This window comes from Talpa occidentalis, unplaced genomic scaffold (genome assembly GCF_014898055.3).
Source record: "Talpa occidentalis isolate TD23 unplaced genomic scaffold, MPIMG_talOcc4v2.1 talOcc4.3, whole genome shotgun sequence".
Lineage (NCBI taxonomy): Eukaryota > Metazoa > Chordata > Mammalia > Eulipotyphla > Talpidae > Talpa > Talpa occidentalis.
In genome coordinates this window covers 47,655,342-47,680,358 of record NW_023603184.1, presented here as the reverse complement: position 1 = coordinate 47,680,358, position 25,017 = coordinate 47,655,342, and the positions used below count along the sequence as shown (strand labels likewise).

General features: G+C 41.3%; 1 protein-coding gene across 5 annotated transcripts in view; it reads left to right on the top strand.

Annotated features, from left to right (window-relative positions):
• Nucleotides 1-25,017, top strand: part of LOC119255682 (disks large homolog 2) — an 811,058-nt gene that overhangs the window by 528,128 nt on the left and 257,913 nt on the right. The window contains exon 1 of one of the 5 annotated variants that reach the window (XM_037523060.1): nucleotides 9,747-9,827. The exons of 3 other annotated variants lie outside the window; for them this stretch is intronic. In XM_037523060.1, coding sequence (XP_037378957.1) covers nucleotides 9,791-9,827 — 37 coding nt within the window. In that variant the 5' untranslated portion in view covers nucleotides 9,747-9,790. Of the gene's footprint in view, nucleotides 1-9,746; nucleotides 9,828-9,912; nucleotides 10,048-25,017 lie in introns of those variants that run through there. One more of the 5 variants, XM_037523059.2, reaches the window with a different exon arrangement.

Below are 25,017 nucleotides of genomic sequence, written 5' to 3'. Positions count from 1 at the left end.
ACAAAGTTGTTCTTTATATTGATGCAGATGAGGCCTTCACAAAGGTACCAAGAAAATCAGATGAATAGAAGCTAAAACCTAGACAAAATCCATCAACCTGTGGGCACTCTTTGTGTGTGTGTGTGTTTGTGTGTGTATGTTTGTGTTGTGTGTGTCTGTATGACAAATATGCTAAAATTTATCAATGCATAGGCTTAACACCACATAGTCACACACACAACTTGACAATTGAAATAAAAATTTCATGAAATAAACTCCTACTATGAACAATATCCTCTGATATTTTTCTATTCTGTTTCTTTGAAGAAAAATACTGTTCAGGTGTACTAAATCGGTATCACAACCCTCTTTTAGGCTATGATTTACAATTCGAATAACACTATGCTCAAAGAATGTTGCCCAGATCTGAACTCACTGTGACTTCCTCCAAATAGCACAGGAGCTGCTCTGCTAAGTGAGCTCTTTCCCGCTTTAAAAACCAAAAGAGAAGTTTCCTGAATGATTAGGCTAAAAGCTGTGGGTTACAAGAAAAGATGGCAGAAACTGGGAATAGTTAGCTTGGAGGAAAGAAGAGATAACAGTGCAGGAAAGAAGGAAAGAGATAGTGACAGTCCTCAATGCCTGAGCAGCTACCAGTGTAACCAGATGTTGGAGGTTCTAGGCAATTGTCTGTGACGTAGGGATGGATAGTCTCTCAGCCTTCCAACTGAACATGTATTGAGTACTAGCTACTTGCTTACTTCTCTGCTAGCAAGTAAGTTTCCTCTTCTAGAGACAATTAATCAAAAGATAATACAGCTAGGTAATCTTTATGCAGAGAAACTCTGCTTTTACAAGGAACTGTCAGTTAAGCATGGTCGATGGCTAACACAAATAAACCTATAGAGCTAAAATCCACAGTAATAAGTGATGATGTACTTTGTTAACTTCTATTGAGTGACTTGAGTGACTCATAGCCCTTTGTTTTCTTAGATTGCCATTTTTAAAAAGATTTGTTTGTTTATTTATGCATACAAGAACTGGAGAGTAAGCCAGAGGTATGGGGCGGGGGAGGTAGTGAGAGGACTCCTCAGAGATAGAGCAGAGACAGTGTTGGGAGCAGAACAGGTGGATCTACTGAAACACACTGCTGAGGGAAGCAGCTGGTGAGACAGAAGAGGCCTGCTTCTTCATGTGGGTTAGCCCCCTGGCTGAGGAGCATTCACTTCTGACAATACCTTGATAGCGCTGAGACTTTAACCCCTGCGCCACCAGGGAGGCCTCCCGGTTGTATTTGATGTCAGTTTCCAAGTACTCGTCAGCATTCACTCCTGTGCAGAAAATGGTTTGGTTATGAGGAGCAAATGCCCTCAGATGAGCTTGTGCTCTTGCAAACCCAGACAAAACTTGTCCAAAGAACATATCTCCCTCCTTTTTCTCCCCAGATGAAACATAAAAGTATAAAAGAGCTTTCATCTGGATTTTTGAAATCCTAGTTTTATCCTGAAAAATATCATTAAGTTTTCCTTTTATTTTAGATTATTCAATTTGCAGGAAAGCACACACGATAATGAATGCATAAATCTCAGTTTCTCACTAAGTCTGACTAATGCAGTCTTGGTTTTACTGCCCTTGGGCTCATACCAATCTCTCTTAAACAATAAGATAAATGAATTCAAAGCTGTAATGCCCATCATTTCACTGTATTGAAATTGCAGTGTTAAAGCTTATTCAGGATGGAGTTTATTGTCAATATACTATAAAATGAATTTTCTTACCCTAAGTGCTTACCTTGGTTGGTGAGGATCATTTTCCCCAAAAACATTTTCTGAGATATCGGGTCATGGGTTTTGGGTTTTTCCATTATATGTCACCTTAACATGTGGAACTAATTTCAATCAAGACCCTGGGAACCATGAGATAAACTCTTACCTAAACCTTAGAGAAAGCAGATTATTTAGATTTAAGAACATCTCTAGAAACAATTTCAATGCAGTCTTGAAATTGCGTGTTTTGATTAAACATGACTTCATACATGTCCTGCAACAAGCACACAATCGGATTCTTGTTCAGAAAAGAGCTTCCTGTACATGCCTTCTGGAATCATCCCAAAGTATAAAATGTTCTTCTTAAATGAACATATTTTTAAAGCACCAGTTTGATGTAAATTATTCTAGTAAGTGCCCCTGGGTCTTGATATCAGTGTCACAGACCTGCAAAATAAAATCATTAATAATAACAATTACTAATAATACATATCAATTAATAACAAAGTACTAATCACATCAATAATTACTCTTAAATACTTAGCATTTGTTACTATTGTCAGACAAATACTATGTTAAGGGCTGTTTTTAACTGTATTTTTTAAAGATTTATTTATTTATGCATACAAGAGCTGGGGTACAGGCCAGATATGTGGGGGGTGGGAGGATTCACCAGAGACAGAGTGGGGAACAGAACAGGCAGACGGACTGAAGTCTGGGCGAACTCATTTGTGAAGCTGTTTGGTCCTGGGCTTTTGTTTTTAAGGAGTGTTTTGATTACTGCTTCAATTTTGCTGCTTGTAATTAGTCTACTTAGGTGTTCTATTTCTTCTTTAGCTAGCTTTGGATGATTGTATCATTCCAGAAGTTTGTCCATCTCTTCTAGATTGTTGAATTTGTTTGTGTAAAAGTGTTCATAGTAATCTCTGTTTACTCTTTTGATTTCAATTGAGTCTGTTGTGATTTCTCCTCTTTTGTTTATGATCCGATTTATATGTGTTTTCTCCCATTTTTTCCTTTGTGAGCCTGGCTAGAGGTTTGTCTATTTTGTTTATTTTTTCAAATTAAAAAAATCATAGAAGGAAATGACCAAAATGCAATGATTTACCCTGGTTGGTAGTATCAATTTTACTTTAATATTATTTCTTTAAAAATGTCTTCTTTCTCCATAATAAATTTGTAATGCTCCCACAATTTTATTTTTTTCCTACATTTAAAAGGACAGGAGAAAAGAAGAAATAAAAAGAGAGGTATCTCACAGGTGGGCAGGAGAGTTGCTCTCCATTTTAATAAAAAGTTTGTGATTTTGTTTCATTAAACAATTCCATTGTCTGGGGCCTCCCCGATGGTGCAGCAGTTGAGCCCTGGGCTGCGAAGCTGCCTGCAGCCCGTGCAGCACCAGTTCGATCCCATGCCACCGGCGAGGGCCCCATATGGCGCGCAGACCTCTCCTGCCGCCCGCTGCTCCCCTCAGCAGTGTACTTTGTCAGTCTGCCTGCTCTGTTCCCCGCTCTGGCTCTGGTGAATTCTCACACCCTCCTGCGCTTCTGACTGTACCCAGTGCTTGTATAAATAAATAAATAAATCTTTTTAAAAAAAATTTCATTTTCTGATAGAAGTAGTCATGGTTCCTGATTTGTACTGTAATGTATCAGTATCATGTTCTGTCTTCTTAAATAAAGATACCTTCTTGAATAAAGATACTGTAATAATCGCATGTTCATTTAGCACTAAATGAATCTGTATAGAAATGGGCAACTCAGTTTCACGTAAAGCATCCAGTTATTCAGGTGCACATATTCTACTGATCCTTCTTTGCCCAAGTGGTATATAAAGGCCTGAAAACTCTCCTAAATTGACAACTGTTGAGTTCTCTTGTCATCATCACTGATAAGGATGATCCTATATTTTTCAACTCTCAGAGAATGGTGAATATTGATTAAGCTAGTCTGAATAACTTCATATAAAATGATGTGGTTTATAGTCAATTTTGATAAGTCCTTTTTTTTAAAGATTTATTTATTCATTTATTTATTTATTTATTTATACATACAAGAACTGGGGTACAGGCGAGATGCACAGGAAGATGACAGGATTCACCAGAGACAGAGCAGGGAACAGAACAGGCAGACTGACGAAATACACTGCTGAGGGGAGCAGCGGGCGCAGCAGAACTCTCCTGCCGCACCATGTGGGACCTCGCTGGTGGCCAGGGATCACACCAATGCTGCAGAGGCTGCAGGCAGCTTCGGAGCCCAGCGCTCAACCGCTGTGCCACCAGGGGATGCCCAATTTTGACAAGTCCTTCTAAGTATTGGGTATCTATAGGCCCAGACTGTAAATGCTCAGTGACAGGCACTGAAGGCGGGAGAGTCCTGTATGTCAAGGACTGGTTATCCCAGGGACACCTGGGGTGTTTCTTATTCAGAAAGCCTTGGACTGTCCCACTCAGAGGTTGTTATTATTTGACGTAGTTTTCTAGAAAATTTTACCTTCATATTTGATTCTTTGTCGGTTAAGTGCTACATGGAACCGCTGTCTAATAAGTTCCTCTTTCCCTTTATGCTTTGGATATGAGTGAAAGTTATCCAACATTAGGCTTTGTTTTTATTTTATTTTATTTTTATACAAGACCTGGGGTAAAGGCCAGAGGCGAGGGAGGGTGAGAAGATTCACCAGAGGCAGAGTAGGAAACAGAACAGGCAGACTGACGAAATACACTGCTGAGGGGAGCAGTGGGTGAGACAGGAGAAGTCTGCTGCACCATGTGGGACCCTCACCTGCCGGCTGGGAACGAACCCTCACTGCAGAGGCTGCAGACAGCTTCACAGTGCTGTGCTCAACCTGCTGCGCCACCGGGGAGGCCCTAGACTTTGTTTTTAAAGTCATTTACAGAATTACTTTTCATACTACCCTGTCTGGCAGTGAGTGACTAAGGCTAGGACAAAACATCAGGAGAATCTGAGCTTCTTATATTGACTGCTGATCAATATAAGTTGATCCATGAGAAAGATATGCTTTGCAAATGTACACACCTCTCTCCTGGGTGGAACTGTGTCTAACCTAGTATTGCCTAAAATGATTTTTTCAGAGATTATGGTAGAGTACACTGAAAGCTACTACATGTAAGTTATAATGATTATGCCTACATTACAGAAGGAAAAAGGGAAAACCAGGGCAAAAGACTTTAATTTATTCTTGAGAAAGACAACCAGGTACTTTGTCACTGGGACACAGGCTCTGAAGTCCCTGTTCGGTTTGGTTTTAAGTTAGCTAAAGTGGAGGAACCAGCTAGGTTCCCAGGAACTGAATCTGTTTTGTGGAGGAGGAGTTTGTGATTCAAGATTAAGCCAAGGGTGTTGCCAGCAGACATAGGCCATTGCTGCAAGTTGGGTAGAGATGGCTCCCTGCCCCAGAGCTGTCAGATATGTCTGGGGATTTATGCTGAGTCTTTTGTGATTCATTTAAACTGGGCCTACAGAAATGCTACACTGGGCTATGCCTGTGTTTCCTTGACCTAAACAAGGATCCAAAATATTGCATGGTATTCTGAGAAAGGTTATATGTGCTTCAGGTTCTATGGGAGTAGTAGGGTGGTCAGTAACTCTCCAAAGTTGAGAAGAATTCCCAGAAGCAGCAGTATTCGGGCATGTTCTAGAAGCAGTGAATGGAGTGAATGCAAAGGAAGAGAGGGCTGTCTGTCAAAGTCACCCAGTTCAATGACAAGTGAAGCTGTCAGGAGAGCAAGTTGGTGGAGTAATGTCCCCCATGCTATAGTTGTGAAGTCAGCAAAAGATTTTAACAGAGGACCAACCTCAGGTGACCAATTTGGAAAGAGTTCTCAGACTGCTGGGCTGATGCATTGAGGGACGGTGACATGAGCAGACAGGAGCCAATTCAGAGAAAGCCTCATTCAAACCAGTGGCAGCGATGACGATGACGAGGTGGGACATACAGACTAGAGAGATGAGTGAGATCTGATGCCTGATTGGATGAAAAGTCAAGGTTTGAGGCTGCGGTTTCTAGCTCAGATCATAGCACCACCGTGGGGTCCTTCAGCAGAGACTTTGAAAACCATGATTTTCACTGAAGCTTTTTCAAAACAGTAATGTGTCTTCAGCTGTATAATGGTTGTGTGACATATAATATTTGTAGTAAATTTTTAACTTTACTGCTTTGTCTTGTTTGATCTCATGATAAATGCAGTTTGACAGATGAGAATACTAAATGTCAGTGATTTTACAAAAATCGTCCAGTTGGATTTGGCCAAGCTGAGACTGGAACCTCGTCTCCACTCTCCCTAGTCTTACACTTGAGATCAATCCTTAAATCTGATAGTCTTATAGCCCATTCCCCACCCTCTCCCCCTTCCTCGTGGAAGGCATTAGACTTGGAAAGACTTTTGATTAGAATAGGTACCATGGAGCTCTGGAAAGTCCACAAAGAGATCTTGGGAGCTTCTGGGGAATAAGCAGCAGCCGACAGAGGTGCAAAGGGAGTAAATGACAATCACCTTCCAGATGTCAGTGTTTGCATTACTTGCAGTCCAGAGGCTGTTGTACTGGTTTCCATGGAGTTTCCCTGTAAACCTCATCTCTACACATCATGTTAGCCAGAGTAGCAGGCAGTGGAAGATGAGGAAGTGTTAGGGGGAGGGACTGGTTTTCTTTCACACTGAAACCTGGTAAAAATGCTCATCTGAGACTGCATCCCAACATCCATATATTCGATCTTCATCACCATGGAAATGGTGGCATAAAGTGAAAGGGGGGAATTGTTAGGGGGAAAAGGATGTCCTAAAGCTACTTCCATACAGGCTTTGTGGACTCCACCCCCACCCCAGGCCAAAGCCAAAGACACTGGGAACTCCAAATCCCATCACCACCAAAGGGAAGGTGGCTGGGACCTGAGGGTGGGGTTAAGCAGCCAGGTTGGTATAAAGCCAGACACGTGGGCTTTGGAGGGGCCCCCATTTTGACTCTCCGCCAGCTCGCAGTGTCCAGCCAGCTTGGAGATTGCTTTTTGGGTTTCCAGGTCGGTGGATCGGGTAGGACGCATTAAAGACTTTATTTCCCTATTTTCTCCCTGAGTTGTACATTTTCCTTATTTCCTTTTCCCTTGTAAATAAACCTTTTATTAACCTTTTGTGTGTGCCTGCAGTGGAGTATTAATAAGTCCCTTGTAAGCAAGTGGGTGAGGACCCACAGCCAGGCAACCCGTTCAATATCGGGGCTGCCCTATAACAGCAGGACCAGCTGAATGGCAAGAAGAGTCACCTCTCCTCACTACAGTCTTGGCTCACTTCAGTCTATTCAGAGGATCCTTTGTGGCTTACAAATCAATGTTACACTCAAAGTCAGTTCCAAGACAATCTCAGTCAAGAAATAACTTGATTGGTTGATCATGGTGAGTGAGATTATCGATGCAGAGGCTAGGGAAGCAAGCTTTAAAGGGGCATCTCTCTCTCTCTCTCTTTTTTTTTTTTTTAATACAAGCGCTGGGTACAGTCAGAAGCACGGGAGGGTGAGAGAATTCACCAGAGCCAGAGCGGGGAACAGAACAGGCAGACTGACGAAGTACACTGTTGAGGGGAGCAGCGGGTGGCAGGAGAGGTCTGCAGGCCATGTGGGACCCTCGCCGGCCCGGCGGCGGCCCGGCGGCCGGGGATCAAACCTGCGCTGCAGAGGCTGCGGGCAGCTTCGTAGCTCAGCGCTCAACAGCTGCGCCACCGGGGAGGCCCCTAAAGGGGCATCTCATTCTCAGTGAGTGGAGGGTATGGAGAGTCTTTAAAGCATGTTTAAATCTCAAAGTAGTTGAGCAGATTTAAATTCTCTACTTAATATAGTAGAATTATTTTGCAATGGTTGGAGAGTCATAGGTGAGAAGGATGAGGCAAAACCACTGTCATAGCCAAGATAGACATTTGAGAGCAGGGAGAAATTGTTCCTTTGCAGAGGTCAGTGCTGACTGTTTCAAGGAGCCCAAATGAGCAATAAATTCAAAATGCCTAAAGAAAGAGGAAAGGGAGAGGAATTTTGATGAAATCTCTTTATTGCACTGTTGTTTTTTTTAATTTTTATATTTTTTCCATCATTTTTCATTTTTGCACAATGTCTGCATTTTCATCTTGATTATAGTCCCTGTACAATTCACACAATTTCCACCCCCCCTTGTTTCAATCCTAAGGCAGATGTGCTATCTCATAGGGTCTGAAAGAATCGACTTGCCCTAGCAATCAGCATCCCCTTGTCACTGCCTGGCCTGGAAATGGTGGTCAAATAACTGAGCTTGGCAGAGACAGTCAGTGACTGTACAGCTTTCATCCTTCTGAAAGGTTTGATTGATGATGTTTTCCTGCCTGGATTCTATGTTGCTGCCTCAGGGATTCCAGCATGCTCCCTTGTCACCTAGAGCCATGACTGGCAGCTTTAATGGCTAATTGTAAAATAAATGAGCAAAGCAATGCTCCTAAAGATTTTTTTGACTTTTTTTTTCCAAATTTTTTTGGTGAGTGTGTTGTTTGTGTATGTGTGCTGGGGTGGGGGGACGGAATCCAAATAGAAAATTGCACTTCCACACCCAGAGGTGTGGTTTAAACAGATTCAAACTGTTATGACCCTGCCTAAAACCTCTGAGACTCCCACAGTTTTCAGGACCATCAACACAACATTCTGTTAAGATTACTTAGAAGAGTTAATGATAATCCCAGTTTATCTATAAAACCACTCTGAAAATGTTTTAAATCTCAAGCAGTTGAGCAGATTCAAACCCTTAGTTCTGTTTTCCTGGTGATAACTTCTTTCTGATGAACAAACAAATTGATTTTTTAAATAGAATATTTATACTGAAATGACTCCCATCTTAGGGAAGCTTGATTGATTCCTATTTGAGTTATTTTAGAAAATCATAGAATTTATCTAGCACAAGTCTAATAAAATAAATAACAAGGAGAAAGAGTAGTTGGTTACCGTGGTGACCACAGCATCTGATTTGAGTAGCAACAGGCAGGACTGGGAAACAGAACCATAATAACTGAATAGCAATGATCATCAATAGTTGTTAGGAGAAATTTTAATGTCTGGGCTTCATCTATGAACTAATCAATCAATATATGAATACAAGTACTTGTCCCTTGGCTCCAAATGTATATGGCAAACATCAAAACAAATAGAAAATTGCAGCATACATAAAAATCCAGAGTTCTTAAGTATAGTTGCATAAATGTTATACATATAATGAAAAATAAAAATCCTCTTAATTTTCAGCTTTCAACTGAAATACCAAGGAAAACGTTTAATAGCTCCTGCTGTTGGCATTAGATTTCCTAGTTTCCTAGTTCAGATTTCCTAGTTCAGAAGTCGAGAGAAGAGAGAGATTCATTTCTCCCAGTGGGGAGACCCAGTTTCTTGACTTTGTACTATCATAAAAAATGGAGAAATTAGAAGGTTTGCTTCCCTAAGCCACCCCTGTTTGAATGTTTTTTTTCCACCTAAAGGCCAATTTAAGCAGGTATTTCCTGGCTGAAGGGAGCCAACAAATTCCAGCTTACCAGCTGAAGAATTAACTCTAAAGTGTGAATGACTTTGTTTACTCTCTTCAAATAAAAAAAAAAAAAAAAAAAAAAAAAGGCAGACTAACACTTCAGTGCTGGAATTCCAAACACCAGCAGCTAGCTGGATGGTAAGACTAAGAAATCTTCCAGCCTCCCTTCCTCAGGCTTCCAAGTCCTCCATCTTTCTAGAGTTAAGGCCTTTTCAGCTGAGCAGAGAAAGAAAAAGAGGCCAGTGAAATAGTCAACATCTGGAAAGTTAACTGCTTTCAGAGGGTGGAATGAAGAAAGTAATCCCATCTCTTAAATTGGCCCTTTTGTGTAGCAAACTAGCTCTGCCCCTGGCTTGGAAAGGCTGCTCCACCTGCTTCACACCTAAGAAGCTTTGGCCACAACTCAAGAGCGTCAGTGGTGTGTGCTGGCTGGGTGGAGTCTGCACAGGGCCACTCGGCCAGGAGCAGGGAACAGAGCTGAATTGGGGAAGCAGCTGCCTGCTATGCTGAAAACCTCTGGAAACTGGCTAAGGAGCTGTGGTGAGAATCATACTGTTTTTCAGATCCATTTTTCTTGAAAGACTGTGTGGGGAATGTGGCCAGTAAAGTAAGAGGAGGACAGCAGGCTCACCTCCTCCCTCCCTTCCCAGAGCAGCAGTCCTGCCACTTGTCAGCTCCCGCGGCGCAGGCATCTTCCTCAGGCTGCTCTGCTCCATGTCTGTTGCTGTGGAAGTTCAGTGCAGTTCCAGAACGGCACTCGGTGAGTTGAGTCACCACTGGCCTCTTCCTAGTAAGACTGTCTTGTGAATGCTGCTGAACTCTTGATGTAAATCACAGAAAGACTGGGGAATGTGAAATTCTTACTGATGATTTAAATGGATTCCAGAAATGCCTTGATCCAGTTGATTTCAGGTCAGAGACTTGACGTAGTCAAGTCCTATTCAAAAATCCAGCACCTGCTTACAGAGAATATAGTTCTAATTAGACATAGTTCTGTGTCTAAAGAAAGAGATACACGTGTGCGTTGAATCCTTTCACCGATTGCAAACTCTGCAAACTTGGGAAACCATTGAACTTTGTGCCTTGAGTTTTCTCAGCTGGAAAACAGGGATTGCATAGTAAAGTTATTTAAAAATTAGGAGTTGTCCACAGAAATCTGGACTCTGTGTTCCTCTAGGGGGCGGGGACCCTGGTTACCTCATTTTGGGGCCTACGTTAAATATTCGGTAAAGACCATTTAAGCTAACTGGTTCAGGATGTCAGGTCAGATGACTGGATTTCAAATACCAACTACCTCATGGTAAGCTGAGGTTAACTAAACAAAGAAGGTGAGCTTGTTCCTGCATCTGCAAATGGTAATCATAAGAGCAACTATTTCATGGATCTGTGGGGATTTAAAGAGATAGTACTTCCTATGTAAGCACTCAGCATTGTGCCCAGCACACAGAAACTGCTCAATAAATGTTGGCTATTGTTGTGAGGCAGGAATCTGACTGTAGAGCTAGAGAGCTGGCCTCCCTAAATTAAAGTCACCCTCTTTTTTTTTCTGTTTAAGGCAAAGGTTGGACTGAGGAGCCATTGTTTTAACTATTTCTAGGTTCATCCATATGCATATGACATAGCCCCACATCTTTCTTAATAGGGGCCATAAATTTCAAAATCTAAATATATTTTGTGATGAAAAAGCAACCCAAAATCATGGCCCACACATAGAACCAGCAGTGTCATTTCATATACTCTGATGATTTGATTTCTTAACAACTAATATTTTCACAGATGCTTGTTTGCATGCCCCTGGCTTTGGAGATGTAGATATTTACACACAAACACTTTGCACTGGTTTTAAAAAAAACTTATTCATACAAGTTGGCTGAGGTGGCACTTGTTAGCATTTCTAGTTTCTGTGTTATTTTTGAGAAGGGAATATAACCTGTATCTCTGCATTCTGATGGCAATTAATATGTATCTGGCATTACCACTGAACTGTTGGCAGCCAATTAAACAGCCCAGAGCCACTCCTTACCCTGCGTCTGGAGCCTAGGAAGCAGACTTGCTCGACTGGGGAGATTTGCATTCTCCTCAGATGTGGTGCTTCCCCCCAGTTAGCCAGCCCTTCACCAGTTTGTCTCTCCATCACCCCTTACCAAATTTACTTTCCACAATTCCCCTAGTTCTTTTATGGGTTCTCTGAACTATGCTAGCAGGCCCCATTAAACACAAAACAATTCTTTTAAAAGATTTATTTATTGGGCCTCCCCGGTGGCACAGCAGTTGAGTGCTGGGTTGCGAAGCTGCCCGCAGTCTCTGCAGTGCCCGGTTAGATCCTCAGACACCGGCGAGGGTCCCACATGGCGCGCAGACCTCTCCTGCCACCCGCTGCTCCCCTCAGCAGTGTGCTTTGTCACTCTGCCTGTTCTGCTCTGGCTCTGGTGAATTCTCTCACCCTCCCACGCTTCTGACTATACCCAGTGCTTGTGTAAATAAATAATCTTAAAAAAAAAAAAGATTTATTTATTTATGCATACAAGAGTTGGGGTACAGGCCAGAGGTATGGGGGTGAGAGGATTCACCAGAGATAGAGTGGGGAGCAGAACAGGCAGATCAACTGAAATACACTGCTGAGGGAAGCAGCAGGCGAGACAGGAGAGGTCTGCTGCACCATGTGGGTAGCTCCCTGGCCGGCCAGGGATCAGTGGCTGCAGACAGCTTCATAGGTTGCGTCTTAACCCCTTGTGCCACCAGGGAAGTCCCTAAACACAAAGCAATTAATTACAGATTTAGGATTAACTTGTTTGATTTAAGACCATCGAGACAGCATGGACTGTATTTTCTAACACTAGGTATGTGACAGGGAGCTTCCTTAATTTCTTGGTAGCACAAGGCCATCAGAATGACATCTTGTAACCAGTGGGAACAAACATTGTTCTGTGACTTTCATTTTCTTGTCAAAACTTTAAAATTTTCTGAGTTGGTTATAAATACATAGAGAAACGAAAAACATGGTAAAATGAATCTGTTTAGTGTACTGCTACTGAAAACATTAGCATTACATTGCATTATGTTACAAACATTAAAAGTTAGTGTTTGTTTATTTTATTTGTAGGAGAAGAATAGTTTTTATAGTTCTTGACTTTTTCTTGTCAGTCGTATAACTTATATACTGAGCAAGCATCTTTTATATGCCTTGGCATACTGTCATATTCCTTTTTAAGTTTGGATCAGCTTTCAATCTTTTATCCTTCACACTTTCGGTGTTAGGAAACACCTACGAGAGTTCTTTTAACGTGAAGTTTTGCCGCTGTTACTTCTTCTAGAACAACTTGATTACTGCCTTGACTTCTGACGTTCATCCTGCTCACCTTTACCAAGTTCCCCTGGCTGCATATCTGCCATTGCTCAAAGGGTCCTTCCCACAATCAGCTCTATCTTCTGTGTGCTCACTTTCAGTTTGAATTTCACTTTCAGAGTTGTCACATTTGATTCCTATACTGCACTTTTACCTTTGTTGGCAAATTCCTTCTTTGGATTATCCATTTCAGTGAAAAGTCAGGTGGGTTATCGGTGGGAGACAGTGATGGCAACAGCTGCATGCTTTGCTTTGCTGTCTGTGTGTGAACTGAATAACAGATGTGCCTCGACCCATCACAGCAGACATCGCAAGAAGTGATGTGACTCACAGATCATTATGCACATTGTTGTTATCAGTGACTTGTGGACAAAGTAGCAGGTTTATAATTTATTCACTCACTCATAGTTAATATACTGTGGTAACTGAAACTTGAATCATGTTGTTAGGGAACTGGTGTTACCGCATTAAACCATAGTAATAGAAATCCATGCATATTAGACCATGCAAATATGAAACTCCCTGTAGTTGCTCAATAATAAATATCTGTTGAATGAATGTGTGAACTCAGATATTCACACTGAGCTCAGCAATCTTAGAGCCCTTCTAGCCTTGCCCACAACTACTCGCCTTTCTTCATCCCTATTTATGTGTGCAAAAAAGTAGTGGGTCTAGAGTGGAACTGAGACACCTGCATTATAAACATGTTTCCCCGGTGTATGGTTACCGTACACCGTAAAGGCATAATTGCCAAAATCTGCCTTTGAACAAGTCATTGAATTCTGAACTTCATATTGATGCCGGCGTGTGTAACAACTGCTGCCGCTTTACCATGAGTTCTTGTCTCGCGAAACCATAGAAAGGAATTCACAGACTTTTGGAGTAAGTAAGCAGAGAGAGGCAAATCTTGTCTTTGAAAGAAAAGTTTATTTAGGAAGAAAAGAGACAAAGAAGAAAGACTCCCAGGTATAAAGTACCTGGGAGGGGCCAAGATGAGCCGGTATGGGATATTACATTGGCAATATATACTTTTTCTCTCTCATTATGTTAAAAGTTCAGTCTCTCTTCCTGATTGGCTAGCTCTCAGGGGGTACTGAGGAATTTCACATTCCTTATTTTAACAGTATTTTCTTTTCCCATTTGTTATGCTTATCGCTTTACCTTTATGGTCTAGCCCTCCCGGTGAGCATCTTTACACTTTATCTTATCATCTGAAGAAAACCAGAACCATCCTTAACAAGATTATCTGTGGTGCTAGGATGTTTGTTTTTCCCCTAGTATTAACAATGGTGTTTGTTTTTCCCAGTGGAATTGGTTTCATTTCCTTGCTTGTCCTTATCTCTGAAGCCTCCCCAAATTCTTCAGAGGTCCCCTCCTGCACTGTCCCTAAAACTGCCTAATAACCCTAGCTTGCCCTGTCTCAATATCTCTTGTGCTAAAAGCCCAGCTGCTTCCTTTCTTATCAAAATTTCCCTTCCTGACTGCCCATCTCCACCTCTACAAGGAACTCAGGTGACAAACAGGTTTACATGCTGAATGCTGAAAGGACCCCTGGGTTCCCAGAAGAGTTTGGTCTCTTCTGCGAGAAGAGACATCATCATTGGGTGGAGGAAGCCTCTTGAACACAGTCCCCAGGGATTCTCAGACCCCTGCATAACGGACAGCGGGAGAGGGCCGTCCTGTAGGAGGGGCTTCCCTAGCCCTCTTCCTTCACTGTCCTAAAGTTCAATAATTTAAAAAAAGTCGATGATGTCTGGAGGAAGGAAGGCCTGAAAGATAATCCTAAACTTTACTTAGCCTCATTTCTCAAGTGGTTTGTGTTCCAAGAAGGACTGTGAGACCCGGAGACATGTCAACAGTAGCAAAGTGGAGATTGCCAGCCAGCTGTGGACTGCTGTGGGGCTCAGGCTGGCCTGCCACTTCCTAGCTCAGCGCACTTTCCCAAGTTACCTCCACTCTCAGACTCCATTTCCCCACCTGGACACAAAAACATGCTCTTCATCTCCTGACCTTAATTATTAATCTTAAGTATTTCTTTTTTGTAGTAAGAAATTCAGGGCACTGAGAATATCTTTTTTTTTTTTTTTTTTTTTTAGTAATACCTTGGTGAAGTGATATAATGTTAGTTACTTAGACACCATTCAGAGGGAGGTCTTTTTATCACTGAGATTGTCCAGTCCACAGTGCGCAGGGGTCTGGAGGCAGAGTCAAAATGTAAGTGAAACAAAAGGAACCTGATGGGAATTATCTAGCTTGTTTGTGGGAGACCATGCAAAACTCTGTGTTTTCTCCTTCCTCCTTGATGATTCCTCTTCCTTTTCCTCATTTGTAGAGTCAGTCCTCTACATTCTTTTGGAATACTTCTTTTGAGTGTATAAGGAAGTATTTCGAAGGCTTTCATGAATAAGATAAGTCACACAGTGGCAGGCCACACTTGCTTCTCTGCTGTTAGTGCCACCTCCCTTGAAGTGATTAACTTGTATCGGGGCATCTACATGTGCCCACCATATAGCCTCCCCACCCCCATACACACCTTGGAAACTCTGGGGAAGGCACTGAGTAAGAGGGACTATTCCCTGTCTGGCACTGGGCTGTGGCTCTGAGCTGTTGTTCTGTAGGCCATGGAAAAAGTGTAGATCCCCCCAGGGATTCTGATTTAGTGGGTCTAGAGTGGTGCTGAGACACCTACATTATAAAAATGTTTCGTGGGTGAGGTACAGGCAGAGCTGAGACTGTTGCTTTGGTACCTCCAGGATCTAGCATCTAAGAACAGACTAGCCCCGACTACAGTTGTCTGGCAATAAACATGACCTTCACTTGCCTGGACACTGAGCAGGCCTGGATTGGCTACAAGCTGGCTTGTAGTATGTTAAAACCTGGTTGTGGATGCTTCCTTTGCCCCAAGCTATGCTTTCTTATACCATCCTCCTGGAGAGGGGTCCCACCTTCCCGAGCAAACTGTTTAACAGCTGCCTAAATGACCTCCTTAACTTCTTGATTTGCTAACCATTATCTACTCTGTCAAGAAGCCATCTCAATAAAATGAGAATTGCATTGTCACTCCCCTCCCCCATTTTCTAGCAGAAAGAAAGTCTCCTCCTTGTTCCCGGCATGGGAATTTTGTTGATGTCTTCATGCCCCTGGTTTCCCTGCCAGAACACCCTTCTTCCCAATGAATAACAATAGTGTTATTTTCATAAGTAACAAAATATTTCTTTACTTGAAAATTGGCTGGACCCTGTGCTTTTTCACATGTCTCACAAACTCTTGATGACTTAGAACCCCAGTTCTAAAACCTGCTCGGAGAAGAATTTTCTACCCGCATGGCCCAACAGCAGAGAGGTTGCCCTTCTCCTGTGTCCCTAGTGTACCATCCAAGATTATAGCCTGTAGCATGGCCATTTGATGGTTGTGATCTGCCTGTCTTCTAGGAGCATGTACTGCCTTTGTCTTTGTAACCTTTTCAGCAGGCTGGTCCTCCAGAGGGATTGGGGGAGTAAAGAGGAAACCACTGTTAATCCCAAAGAAACACCTGGATGCAGCCGGTTCATTTGATAGTGGATCAGTAGCCCTAGTAGTGTCATCACTTGTAAGACATCTGGGTACAGAAAAGATGGATCCCAAAGGCGCAGCCTTTCCACACAAGGATGTAACACCTGGCTCCCACAGCAATCCAAACCCCAGCCAGCCAGCCTAACTGCCTGTGCTCAGCAACCAGAACTCCCACCACAACTGCCACATCCCTGACTCACTTAGTTACCGGAGAAGGGGTGCACTGCGTAGCGTCATCTATTTAGAGGGTATTTCATGAAGGAGCCAAGGAAAAGCAGCCAAACAAGGCTGTTCGTTTTGTGTGCTATTTTTTGGGGGCGGCCTGTATTTTTGCAGGCAGACACTGTAATCAGCTGTCATGATAACCATAATCAATTAGCTAATGGGCTGTTTCTCTCCATCTGGACTAATTGAATAGTTGCTTTTGTTTTTATTTTTATTTTCCCCTCCCTGCTTGTTCCCTATTACTGTTGAACCATGTAATGAGTCCCTTCAAAACCTTCACTTTGCTTCTCTTTCTTTAGCAACCTCCTTTAACTTGTGGCAGTAACCCATTAGACTCCAAAGAGATTTGCATCTGCATTAATACTTAGCATTTATTAATTTGAAAAAATATACTTAAGTGGGCCTCCCTGGTGGCATAGGGGTTAAGTCTCAGTGCTATCATGCTATCATGGCTGCAGCTTGAGTTCGATCCCCAGCCAGGGAGCTAACCCATATATGGCACAGCAGACCTCTTCTATCTCGCCTGCTCTGCTCCCCACTCTGTCTCTGGGGATTCTCTCACCCCCTGCACCTCTGGTCTATACTCCAGTTCCTGTATGCATAAATAAATTTTAAAAAGTCTTCAAAAATAGATGCATATATACTTAAGTAAGTCCTCTATTGTTAAAGGGAAAAGGGAAAAATGTAACTCATCTAGATTAGATAAGATCTAATTTTAAATTGGCAGAGGATTGCTTCTGTTCGGTTTGTAAAATTGCTGTTGCTGGGAGTTGGTTCTGCAAATCTTGTACTCTGTAGTTACAAAAGAAAGATTTTTAATATTGAGAGGTGCCCTGTACCTCCTTGAAAATATTGGGACACCATTTCACTGAAGAAATTGAAGCAAAATGTAAGATTGAGAGGGAACAGCTAGAGGGTACTAGAAAGTATTTGTCTCTTTTGAAGCCGAGATTTCAATGAGTGGCACCTCAGAGAGGGCTCCCCTGACAGAAGACCCTAGAACTTGGCTCCAGAACACTTGGAAGAGTAGGGCAGACTTTTTTTTTTTTTTTTTTGCATGCCTAAACAATTCCAGATCCTTGGAACAAAAAGAAAAGCAAACACCTAACCACTGACTATAAGGAGCTTAAATCTAGTAGAAAAAAAGTAATTTTTTTTTTAAAAAAAGAAAGAAGCAAGCAAGCATGATAAACACTGAGCAGGGTATAGAGGAGTGTGTATGGCAGCAAAGGGACAAAGTCAGATTGGAAAAAGAGTGGAGCCCCACTGAAAACCCAAACTGGAAATACCATAGAATCCACCAATAACCCTTCTACATATTCATCTAAACAGTGAATGTATAGCAGCATAATTCACATTAGCCTAGAAATGGAATGAACCTTAATGCCCATCTACAGATGACTGGATGAAGAAATTGTGGTGTATATACTCAACGGACTACTCAGATATTTTAAAAAGATGAAGTTATGCCTTTTAGGGTACTATGCATGGATCTTGAGATTAGGCTAAGTGAAATAAGTCAGCAAGTGAAAAGCAATTATTGAATGATTTCATTCATTTGTGGAATATAAATAGCCAGAGAACATAATTTGACAAAGCACAAGCATAGTTCTAAGACTTTGTGAAAAATATTGTGGTGACCAGAGCAAAGGTGGAGGGGCTAGAGAGGTAGGGCGAGAGAGGCACCCAGTAACCCTGACAATGTGTGGCTGGAAGCGTTGGTGGAGAGTCACTGAAGCATGTGCCTGTGCCAGGTGTAAAGTTGTACTCCAGAAATTACATGGCTTTATAAAAATGGTAAACAGTAAAGTGGGATTAAAATTTTTAAAAATCCCTTTCCACAACCTTCTTTTATGTGCTCTAGAGGAAATCATCCCTCACCTATCTTCAGGTTTCTACCTGAAAAAATGGGTAAAATGCAAACCAGTGATCAAGATGTTTGTAACGCACTTTGAAGAGTAATTCAACAGGACTTTGAAGAGTTTGTGCACTCCCAAAATAGGTATTATATAAATTTGATATTAAAAATGTAGTGCATCTGGAACAATGCCCTTTGAACTATTAATTGATAGTCATCATCAGCTCCACATAAAACTCAGTGACTGAAGTTCATATAGAAATGAAAAACTGAGCAACTGGTATGAGAAACCAGGGACACTCAGGTGAGGAGTGCAAAGACCTTGCAGTCAGTGTTCACAACCCTGCTCTTTTCACTTCCTTATCTCTGTGCTTAGAGCTCTGACTATAGGTGTATTGATGCATTGCTTTCTTCTGCAGGGGAATTATAATAATTTTTTAAATTTTTATTTATTTATTTATTTTTGTGGGGCCCTCACCGGCGGCCGGGGATCGAACCTGCGCTGCAGAGGCCGCAGGCAGCCTCGCAGCCCAGCGCTCAACCACTGCGCCACCAGGGAAGGCCCTATAATAATTTTTTTAAAAACCTACCCCAAAACAGAGAAAAACAGCAACAAAAATGTTTCCCACATTTGGAGGTAGGGCTTTTCATGGAGTTTGAAATGTCTTAAGTAGACATTTATTCAGCACTTGCATGCGATGTGTGGAGCTAAGGCCTGGTGGTAGGCCTTGAAGGACAAGTTAGACATGGTCTCCATCCTCACAGAACTTGGAATCCAGTTAGGAAGCAACTTCACTGCAATGTGGTCAGTGATATAGGTCTTACAGGCTGCCGAAGAACTCTTCACTCAGCTAGACAGAGAAGTCTCCCTGGAAGAAAACAAGATCAAAGCTGGGATGTGAAATTCTGAGAAATTAGTCCTGAAGAGCAGAAAGAAGGAACAACAATAAGTAGGAAAATAGGAGAGCAAGCAGGAATGCCCAGCTTAGTTCCAAGTAAGTAAAAGTAGTTCAATAGGCTGGAAATTAGACTCATTTCTGGTGGAAACACTGTGTAAGTGTCTGGATTGTAAGGAGGATCTGGATCACAGAAGGATTTGTATGCCCAGCTGGAGCTTGATGAGTCTGAAGACAGTGGGGCCAGTTAAATGGTTTGAAGAAGGAAAGTGACAGGATCAATATTTCCATTAGAAAAAAATCACTTGTCTCTGCTGTGGTCAGAATGGAAAGGAGGGAGGGCAACATTAAGGAGACAAGGATGAAGACTAACTAAAGGGTTGAGAGGTCAGATTGTGGGCTCAGCTGACTTTTCTTACTACCCTCTTCTTGTAATACCATCAGAATTGCGCTCAGTGTCACTCATAGACTTTTTAACTGCCTGAAAGTGGTTGTACTCTTGGCATTTGTTGATCAAGATAATACTTAATGATATGATACACAAAATTATATTTAAGTTAATGGATTTTTAATTGGTCACAGTGTATCGTATATTTAGTAGGACATATATATGAGAGTTATTTTGATTTACCCTACTGAATGTTTGGTGCCCAGTAGATTTGAAGAGTCTTTGTTAAATCACCAAGAATTCCCAACAGTTATCCACCCATAATCTTGGAACTTCTTAGAATTGTACTTAATAGTAACTAGTATGTCAACTGGCCCTTTACAAAGGGTTGATAGCTATTATTTGTTGAGTTTTCTGTATCCAGTAATAGCCCAAGTATTATCTCATGTTACAAATGAAGAAACAGATGTTAGAGAAGTGGATGAGTGACCTGGTTAGGCTTTAGACTGACATAACTGACACCCCTTCTGGATGAAATGAATTCAATATTTGAATTCCAGTGCTACCACTTACGTCCATGTGATTTTGGTTAAATTACTTAGTATCTGTTAGTATCAGTTTCCTTAACTGTTGAAATGGGTATATCTACCACATGGAGTTAGATCATGATTAAAGTAGATAATAGGGGCCTCTCCAGTGGCGCAGCTGGTTGAGCTCAGCCCTGTGAAGCTGTCCGAAGCCTCTGCAGCACAGGTTCAATTCCCAGCCGGCCAATGAGCTACACACATTCCTCAATTTTTCCTTTCCTTCATTTCTTCTCTTTTTCTTTGTCTTCACATAACATTTAACTGATACTTTTAATGTGTTTATACAGTTACATTTATGGTTCTTGTTCTTAATTGAAACAACAACCAGCTCTTTATCCTTTGTTAAGAAATTGTTCAGGAATCAAGTTGCTCTGCTTATGTGACTCTTAATAGAAACACACTTCCTACTCAAACATCGCTGGCCTAATAGTATATTTTCAGGTCTGCTCTGGCATCTTCACTTAGTCTACACTCTTTCAACACTCTAGAGATGAATCATCCACCCGATGTCCCGCTTAAAAGACATCTGTATTCCTAGCTAATGCTCTCTTCATCCTTGCACATTTTCAAGTGCTCTGGCAAATTCTGTGCTCTGTCAGAAAACAGTGATGTCAGGTCTCCTGGGATACAGCCAGCAGTTTAAGAAGCAGGTGCAGAATTACAGAAGGTGCAATTGCCACAATGCAGTAGTGTGGAGAGAGTTTTCTAAAGTGTTTCTTGGAATTTGTCCATTTCTCACTTTTAAAGCTTATTTACAATTGCATATTAAAACCTACAATAAAACTTGCTGCATAAAACTGGAATAATTTATCTTCTTAAAATACATTCTGTGTACCCCACATTCCCAATCGCCAAACCCTCTGACCTAACTTTCAAGGCCCTTTGTGTTCTGGTTTCCAAGATCGTTTAATTCCTCCTGCTGCTCTTATGGGGATGTGAACCCTGAATTTCAGTATTTTCTTCCATCTTCTCCTAAAAAATAATTTTACATGCCAATCTTCATGTGTTTGTGTACTTGTTTATTTCGGACATCTCTCTGTTATGCAGACTTACCCATTCTTCAAGGCTCAGTTCAAGTCCTACTTTTTTTATGACCATTCCAAGTTAAAATGACATTCTTGGGTGAGGTAGTTTGGTTTACAGGGAATATTTTGGTATCTAGAGCTGGAAATGCCAAAGTTCAAACCCCACCCTAGAGATGTAACATGCTCTTACTTGTAAAGAGATGAATAAATCTGAGAGGGGGTTAAAAGGATTAAAGTAGAAAAACTGGAAGTGTTTGTGAAACTAAAATGATAATTGACTTGTGCATTCAATTAATTTTCTTTTTTGTATGGAAATTTTATTTACAATTAAACATTTTTACTAAACACAACATTCTGAAAAGTAAGAAATATGTGAATTCTGAGTCGGGGCCTTTCAAGTGTTAATGTGCTTTTGAGTCACCTGGGGATCCCATCAAAGTTCAGGGGAGCCTGGAGTAGTTCTGGAGTGGGACTGGAACTTCCAAGTTTCTTACAAGCTCCCAGGTGAGTTGCTACTCCTGCTAGCAGGTAGACCCCCCCACTTTGATTAGCAAGACTTCTGGCACACCCCAACACAAAGATGGGCAATAGAAACACCATGCTTTTAGTTGTCTCCTGGCTGGAGTCTAGACGTGGCACTTGCACCGTGACCTTCTCAGTGCCCCATTATGTTTTCCTGCCTTTAACTTTCCTTAATAACTGCGGGAGCTGGCTTGGTTGCCCATAGATATTAGTCAGCCTGGGGTGTCAACTGCAATTACTGCCGAATAAATATAAAAATCACCAGGAAACTTGCTGGGCTCCTACCGGTTGAACTTGATCTGCACTGAAGTCCCTGCCACATGACAGCAGCGAAGTGACTCAGTTGACGTCAAGTCATAGACCACTGACAGACGTCATCCTGTTACCCAAGAAGACCTCCACTTGCAGCAAATGATGCCATGCAGGCATCTAAATGAGCAGAACACCGGGAGGCTGTTTATCTGACTAATCCTCTGCAACCAGAGTGGTTCACAGCATCTACACATCCTCTTAAAGAGTTTATGAGTGACTTCATTTTGACCTTTGATGAGTTGCCATCTTCTGTTTCTAGTCTTCCTTGTGTGCCAAAGGCAAAAGGAAGGTGGATCTGCTTTTGAATTGTATTCAGTAAGAGGGGTTTGGCTGGGAGGTGATTGCTTGTGAGGCCATAGCTGTAGTGGGAATACTCAAACTCTGGTTGTGTGGGACCCTAACCAAAACCATGGGCTTTGCATTTGCCAGAAGAGGCTGTTAGAATAAGCAAGAGCATATATGTTGAATGTTTAACACAGTCCTTGGCTTACGGTTAGGGTTCTGTGCCTATTAGTTATATTTATCACAATGTCAATGATAGTTATTAACTTATTTCTGTGACTATAACATTTTGCTAATATTACAAAAGATTACATTTTATGGGTTTTTTATTATGGCCATAAACATGACATTAAATTAACCATCTTGACCATTTTGAAGTGTGTAGTTAAGTGATGTTAATTATGTTCACTGTTGTGCAATAGATCTCTAGAACTTGTTCATATTGCAACACAGAAATTATATACCCACTGAAACTAATTCCCTTGCCCCCTCTTCTCATTCCTTTACATTTTGGTTTTATTTCTGGAGTATGTTGGCATGAACCCCTTCCTCAGCTTTAGTCAGAAAATTTATATACAATTAGATATAATTGCACTAACTACATGAATTACAAACTTTGATTACATCATCCATATCTGCAAATATGGGCACATTATATGAGCTATACATTATTGTTAAATTGTCTCTGATTACCTCCTTCTCTGCTTTCTCTACTCCTCCGTGTATCTAAAAATCATCCTTCTTAGCACTTGGCATGCTCTACTGAAATTATCTACTTTATGTGTCTTCTCCTTGAGATGGACAGCATCTTGTGGGGTGGGGTTAGGTGTTAACTCAAACCCATGAGTTAAGCATCTACCTCATATACCTCTTTAATTTGCTTTCATATATTCGCAGGAACACTGTTTTCATCATGTTACGTTCCTCTTTGTTCAACACCTTTCTCTACAGCCCTTGGCAAAATACCTACCCACAACACTGCTTGGTAAAAGGGAACAGACCAATCCAATTAGTATGGGCAGCAATCAGGTAAAGTTAGAAAGGGGTTAAAAAATAGAAAGCCCAGCCTGATTGATACCCCCTCTCTCCTTTCAATGACTACCCAGTTTGGCTTAGAACATTTTTTTTCTCTTGTTTCTTTTGCCAAGTGTCTAGAGAGGTCAAGAGCCATCTTGTTAGCTTCCAAGTGATTTGGGTGAAAGCTGCTTCTAGGTATACCATGCTCTGCTACTGAGGACCTGATTGAGACCAGAAGCAGATGCCAAGACAGTTATGTAACTTGAAGTTCTCTGTTGAAAACAAAACCTGCAGATGCTCAGAAAGCTAAATTAAACTCCTGACTTTTAGCTCAGCCACCAAGCACCATGGGCAGTCTAAAGAATATTACCAAACCCAGGGTGGTGATTATAATGATGCCAAAGGAAATGCTGGCTCCATCTTCTCACCAGAGTGATTTAAGTCTGTCCTGATTAGCTGCAGAAAGCACACTGAGGTTGAACTGAACTTTACAAGGTGGTTTGTTGTTTAATGAGCAATCTTGGTTTTTTTTTTATAAAAAAAAATAGTTTTTGCAAACTGGGCATACACACTTGTGATTTGAGAATGTTTTTTCTCCTCTCAGGATGATTATCTTGTTGAAGGATTGCATGACCTAGATTGAGGAGGGGCAGGGAGAGGTTCTGAGAGAATTAATACTACAACTAGCACCTCAGGACTCACCCTCATCTCTTGCTTTTACCTGAAGAAGATTCTGCTGGCACTATGCCAGGAACTCTGCATTTTGTTTCTCTTCCAGTAAGTCATCAATGACGCTGATGGGTACTAGCAAACTCATATTAAAAATTATGAAAATATAATCAATCAGAAAAAGGAAATAATTTGTCTAAAGTCACTCAACTAGTTTATGGAGAAAGTGGAATATAAATCAGTTCTTTCTAGCATGACCCAAAGAGAGTGGCCTCTATTCCCACACTACCTTGACCATTGGCCTTCAGCTGTCCATTTCTCCTTCAGAATTGCGGTCCACATCTCATCAAATTATGCCTCTAAAACACTCTTATGTTCCTAGAATTTAAATTCTGATTATAATTAAATATTATTAACTAAATAAGTACTTTAAGAAAATAAATAGTTCTGTAATAAAAATGAGCTAGAGAGTATTGCAAAGTAAACAAATGTTTACCATAAACTACAAGTGATATTTAACTGGAGGGGGGTTGGGGGGAGGGAGGAGAGATATAAGGTCAAATATTAAAAGAAATTTGTGACCATATTATCTAAAGTATGAATCCCCCATTTCTATCTTTGTTTTATAACTTCACAATTTCTGAAGTCACAATTCTCCTCTCTCTCGCGAGTCAGAACTTGGGACACTGATATTTTCTCCTTGTCAGGTGTTAGTTAGCATTTATTCATTTTCAGTGTATGAACTGATGATTTTTTTCAAAGGCAAATGAGGCTCACTGCTTTATTTAACTTTCAACAAATATTTATTGTGTACCAGCTTTGTGCCAGACACTGCCCTTCTCCTAGGTACTTGGTGTTCTAGAGTGTTACCCCATGCGCCACAGTAGACATTCCAAACTCCTGGATGGAGTTTAGGAACTAAAAATATAGTGTAAACACAAACAGTATAGAATTTCTAAAAATGATAATGATAGCTAATGTTTATTACATATTTGCCATGTATCAGGTACTAATGATAATACTTCCATGTGTAGCTCATATCATCTTTATA